Source organism: Octopus bimaculoides, chromosome 22 (genome assembly GCF_001194135.2).
Source record: "Octopus bimaculoides isolate UCB-OBI-ISO-001 chromosome 22, ASM119413v2, whole genome shotgun sequence".
Taxonomy (NCBI): domain Eukaryota; kingdom Metazoa; phylum Mollusca; class Cephalopoda; order Octopoda; family Octopodidae; genus Octopus; species Octopus bimaculoides.
In genome coordinates this window covers 31075118-31081078 of record NC_069002.1, presented here as the reverse complement: position 1 = coordinate 31081078, position 5961 = coordinate 31075118, and the positions used below count along the sequence as shown (strand labels likewise).

The following is a 5961-nucleotide window of genomic DNA, read 5'->3' as shown; positions in this document are numbered from 1 at the left end:
TATATATATATATATATATATATATGTATATATATATTGTACAAATTTGGGCCATTTATTGTAATATATACACATCAGATATATGATGTGTATATATTACAATGAATGGACAGCAAGAAAAATATAGAACATAGGACTGCTTTGGTTGCCTGTTTCTTGAAGGACAAAAAAAAGAAACATCGGAATAGCAGCTCTTTCAGAAACCAAATTAGCAGACTAATCAGGAAGTTGATGGTGGATACACTTTTTTCTGGATAAGCCTCAGGAAGTAAAAAAAGAGGCAGGTATTGGGTTTGCTGCAGACAGATGTGACTCTAGGTCATTCTACCAGAATTTAAAGGGTGTTTTTGGACCTGTGTCTGGCAGCTCAACTCCCATACCTTCAACTGAGGGTAATCTTCTGACAGATAAAAAGGAGATCATGAAGCGCTGGGTAGAGCACTTTTCAAATGTTCGGAATATGGTCTCAATTGATGATGAAGAACTGATCATCAACCTACCACAAAAGCCTATCCTTGAAGAACTGTCATTTGCTCCATTAAAAATGCTGAAATTAAAAAAAGCCATAAAAAGCTCAGGAATGGAAAGTCATCTGGGAACAATGGCATATCAGCCGAGATATATAGGTGTGGTAGCAGTCTCCTGCTGAACAAGCTATGTAAATTTTTCTCCTTAATCTGGGAATCAGGATCAGTCCCACAGGAATTCAAAGACGCTTCTATTGTCCATCTTTATATGCACAAAGGTAACAAATGTGAATGTGACAACCATAGAGGTTATCTCCCTTTCTCTGTGTTGCTGGGAAGATGTTTGGAAGGGTTATCTTAGACTAAATTATTCCGTTGCCAGCTTAGTGTTGCCTGAATCTCAGTGTGGGTTTGGGGCTGGTAGAGGCACAGTGGATATGATTAAAACAGTACTCAATACAAGTGCAAAATAGAAGACATATAAGAATATTTAATACACCCAACATTGTTTAAATGTTTTTTTAATTGCTTTTTAACTTTTATTTATTATCCTTGTTTTTTAATTGTAGCCTGTATCTCTTGAAAGAAAGTTTCACGGCTACAGTAAGCCACCAAATTTCCGTATATACACCCCAGCAAGTCCGCTGGTAGAACTAAATGAACCTCTAGTTGGCATAGGCTTTCCGAATTTATTTCGAGCCCAGGAACTACAGTATCCCAATGATAAACATCAGCCGTCTGTTTCCCGAACATTCTCTGGTGAAAATATCATTTTAAATCAACATGGTGTTATAATGGATATGAAACACCCCAAAAAATATTACAAATCTCTTGGCTATCCAGCAGCACCAGGAAAGGTAAGTTATCTAAATTCATTACATTCAGTCTTTCAAATTCTATGCTGTTTAATTCCAGAAAATGTCTTTGACTCTTTTGATACCAATCTACCTGAGACTACTTCTGCTTCTATGATGGTGACAAAGGGTCTCTTGCTTAGAGTGAAAGGGAGACTGTATGATGCCTGTGTGCAAACAGTCATGCTACACAGCAGTGAAACATGGGCTGTGACTGCCGAGGACGTGTGTAGGCTTGTAAGAAATGAAGCTAGTATGCTTCACTGGATGTGTAATGTCAATGTGCATGCACGACAGAGTGTAAGCATCCTGAGAGAAAAGTTGGACATAAGAAGCATCAGGTGTGGTGTGCAAGGGTGACGACTGCGTTGGGATGGTCATGTGATGTGTATGGATGAGGACAGCTGCGTAAAGAAGAGCTGATCTCTAACTGTGAAGGGAGCCTGTAGAAGAGGTAGACCCAGGAAGACAGGGGATGAGATGGTGAAGCATGATCTTTGAATGTTGGACTTCATGGAGGCAATGGCAAGCGGCCAAGACCTTCAGTAATATGCCATGCTTGAGAAGACCCATCAAGCCAAGTGAGATTGTAGTCATGGCCGATGCCAGTGTCACATAACTATTTACGCATTCAAATTTCCCTCAAATATATTTCGATTGGTCTTAAAATAATCAATCAATTAATTATTTATTTATATTGTTTTCATAACTGCAGCATGCGTACTTTCGAAAGAAAGAGAAGAAACGTAGTAAAAGACTAACAGCTCGAAATGTCCAAACACTCGCATCTGGAACTGGCAAGAAAGCCTTTGATGTAATGAAGTTGAAAACTAAAACAGTAAAAATTCAAGAGGAAGCGAAGGTAAGAACAACTAAACTTTATTCTGAACGCTTGCATGTCTGTCTGTGCCAGTGTTGGTGTAGCTGCACAAGTGCAGGGGTGGCTGTGTAGATGCAAGTGCAGTAAGGAGTTTAGAAGCTTTCTTCCCAACCACACGGTCTTGAGTTCAATCTTACTGCCTGGTATCTTGGGAAAAATCTTCTGCCACAGCCCTGGGCCAAGTTGACGAAAACTTTGTGAGTGGATTTGGCAGATGGAAACTGAAAGACGTCAGTCCATTGCATGTATGTGTGTGTGTGTGTGTATGAAAGTATGTAAATAAATGACTGTTAATAAAAGCCAGGGTGCATTACATTCTGTTACTTGATAAATGAAAAACTGTATTGTAAATTCACAAACGACAAAAAAAAAAGAAAAAAAACAAAGTATAACACATATTGAGTACACAAACAGACAGAAGACAGACACTGAAGATCCCTAATTCTATATGATGATGGTGACGACGATGATGATGGTGAGTGTTCACTTGAGACCAAGGAAAGCCACATCTGACCATTGCCCATGCAAAATGCCTGTGAAGCCTACAATGGGTTCATTAGGTTAAGTTTTATTTGTGAAATACAGTTGCTTTGAATTTGCTTCAGAAAGAGGTCTATGCTTGTGATGGTTAGTTGGGGTTAACCTAACAAAAACCAAAATCTTAGTAAGTAAGAAAGTGGACAAATCACATATCTCCTCAGGTAGATGGCTCTGTTCGATCTGTAGAAAAGGCATAGGTAGAAACTCTATAAGATGTACCCAGTGTAAGCTGTGGACACATAAGAGGTGCAGCAATATCAGAGGAAGGTTAACAATGAAAATAGTTTATGCATGGGTGCAAAGTGCACAGGCACAATAAACGCTAAAAAATATACAGAAAATAGACTCCATTCAATGCCAATGGGGAAAGCTAGAAGGGGGTAGACCCAGGAAGACATGGGAGAAGATGGTGAAGCAGGATCATCAAACATTGGGCTTCACAGAAATGATGACAAGTCACTAAGACCTTTGGCAAGACACCATGCTTAAGAAGACCCATCAAGGTGGCTGATGCCAGTGGCGCATAAAAAGCACCTTTCAAAGGTTGAACCTGATGGAGGTGATAAGTAATCGAGACGTTTGGCAATATACTGTGCTTGAGAAGACTGGTCGAGCCAAATGAAAACATAACCATAGTCATGTCATGTAACTGTCACATATGCTGGTGACATGGTGACATGTAAAAAGCAGCCATTACATTCTTGGAGTGGTTGGCATTAGGAAGAGCATCCAGCTGTAGAAACCATTCCCAAATCAGATTGGAACCTGGTGCAGCTCTCCAGCTTACCAGTTTCTGTCAAACCATTTAACCCATGGTAGCATGGAAAATAGATACTAAATTATGATTATTATCATTATTATTATTATTATTATTATTATTATTAAGGATTCATTTCTGATGTTTAGGCATATAATGCATGTTTCTGTTGAGGAGAAACAGTAAGTGGAAGAAGCTAATAGTTCAGATGTCTTGTAATATTGAGATACATAGATTCATAGATAGACAGACATACCGACCGACAGACAGACAGACAGACAGGCAGACAGACAGGCAGACAGACAGGCAGACAGACAGGCAGACAGATAGATGGATGGGTGGATGGATGGATGGATGGATGGATGGTTGGATGGATAGACAGACTGATAGACAGACTGATAGATAGACAGATAGACAGACAGACAAACAGACAGACAGACAAACAGACAGACAGACACACAGACAGACAGACACACAGACAGATAGATAGATAGATAGACAGACAGATGGATGGATGGACAGACAGACAGACAGATAGATATATAGACAGATAAATAGATAGATAGATAGATAGATAGATAGATAGATAGATAGATAGATAGATAGATAGAAAAAAAAGATGGATAGTTAGAGATACAAACAGAGAGAGAGAGAGAGAGAGAGAGAGAGAGAGAGATGCTAACTGGATAAGGTTATGTAAAAAAAAAGTAATCAGTACAATCATATAGGGTTTGTAGAGAACAGAAGAAAGATGTACCAGAATATTCAATACAACACAATTTCATCGTTTTTCCCTACAGCCACAATTGGAAGTTATCCCCAAAAGACTCCGCAGGTACAGTAAGAATCTAAGTTTCCGAACATCAGCTAAGGAGCAAGTTGTAGTTCCCCAGTCAGCAACTGAATTCAGTAAAGAACTCCAAGATGCACTTCGCATGGTAAGATATACTCTTTTTATTCTTTTACTCTTTTACTCGTTTCAGTCATTTGACTGTGGCCATGCTGGAGCACCGCCTTTAGTCAAGCAAATCGACCCCGGGACTTATTCTTAAGAAGCCTAGTACTTATTCTATCAGTCTCTTTTGCCGAACTGCTAAGTTACGGGGACGTAAACACACCAGCATCAGTTGTCAAGCGATGTTGGGGGGGGACAAACACAGACACACAAACACACACACACATATATATATACATATACATGTATACGATGGGCTTCTTTCAGTTTCCATCTACCAAATCCACTCACAAGGCTTTGGTTGGCCCGCGGCTATAGTAGAAGACACTTGCCCAAAGTGCCATGCAGTGGGACTGAACCTTGAACCATGTGGTTGGTAAGCAAGTTACTTACCACACAGCCACTCATATATCAACGTTCTTCATCATTCGATCAGTAAATATTTCTTTTGTTTTTAGATGTTATTTGCACTTAATTCCATGAAGATGTGTGGCTTAGTGATTAGGGATAATCAGCTCACAATCGTAAGGTCACGAGGCCGATTCCTGGCGGTGTGTTGTGTTCTTGAGCAAGACACTTTATTTCACGTTGCTTTAGTCTACTCAGCTCGCAACAATGAACAGTACCTGTAATTTCAGCCTTATCACATTCTGTGTCACACTGACTCTCCTTGAGAACTATGTTAAGGGTACGTGTGTCTGTGGAGGGCTCAGCCACTTGTATGTTAATTTCACAAGTAGACCCTTCCATTGATCAGATCAGTAGGAACCCTCATCATCATAATTGAATCTCCTTGAGAACTATGTTCTGTGGAGTGCTCGGCCACTTGTGTCTGTGGAGTGCTCAACCACTTGTAAAAGTTCCTATGCTAATTTTCATCTACTTCATTGATGCTTATTAAATCTGTTGTTTACTTCAAAGGCATCCAAACATAAGACCAGTAAATATCCACAAGTTGTTACACAACTATTACTCAAGCAGAAACTCCAACCAATTCCAAAAAAACAATTAAGGTAAACAATATTAATTCTCTGAGCAAGAAGTAAACAGTAGCAGTATGAAATCATAAAATATAATTGCCAACTAGGTGTGGTGGTCGCATAGAGGGCAATGCTACTGTTGCTTTTAGCCCCGTCTTCCTGAGGATAAAAACAACAGTAGCAGCGTCCTGTATGGGACTGCAACACCTGGTTGGCAATTATATTCTACAATTAAGGTAAACTTATAAATTAATTCAGGTGAGTTTTGTGTATTAGGAACAGATTGTACTGAATGTTGAAAGCTATTGGGAAGGGAAGGCATAGTGCCCCGGCATAGCTGTGGTTAAGAAATTTGCAGTGCAAGCACGGGGTTTGGGGTTCAGTCTTGCTATGCAGCACCTCGGGCAAGACTTCTACAATAATCCCAGACCAACAAATACCTTGTGCCTGAACTTGGTTGATGGAAACTGTATAGAAGCCAGTCACCTATATCTATCTATCTTTCTATCTATCTATCTATCTATTTAT

The 5961-nt window shown here is 39.6% G+C and overlaps 1 protein-coding gene across 2 annotated transcripts in view; it reads left to right on the top strand.

Annotated features, from left to right (window-relative positions):
- Window positions 1–5961, top strand: part of LOC106872670 (trichohyalin) — a 67248-nt gene that overhangs the window by 12907 nt on the left and 48380 nt on the right. For both annotated transcript variants that reach the window (XR_008266538.1, XM_014919779.2), the window contains exons 3-6: window positions 1037–1324; window positions 2037–2183; window positions 4299–4436; window positions 5375–5466. Coding sequence is in view for 1 of the 2 variants with exons in the window: in XM_014919779.2 (XP_014775265.2) it covers window positions 1037–1324; window positions 2037–2183; window positions 4299–4436; window positions 5375–5466 (665 nt within the window). In the remaining variant the exon portion in view is untranslated. The remainder of the gene's footprint in view (window positions 1–1036; window positions 1325–2036; window positions 2184–4298; window positions 4437–5374; window positions 5467–5961) is intronic.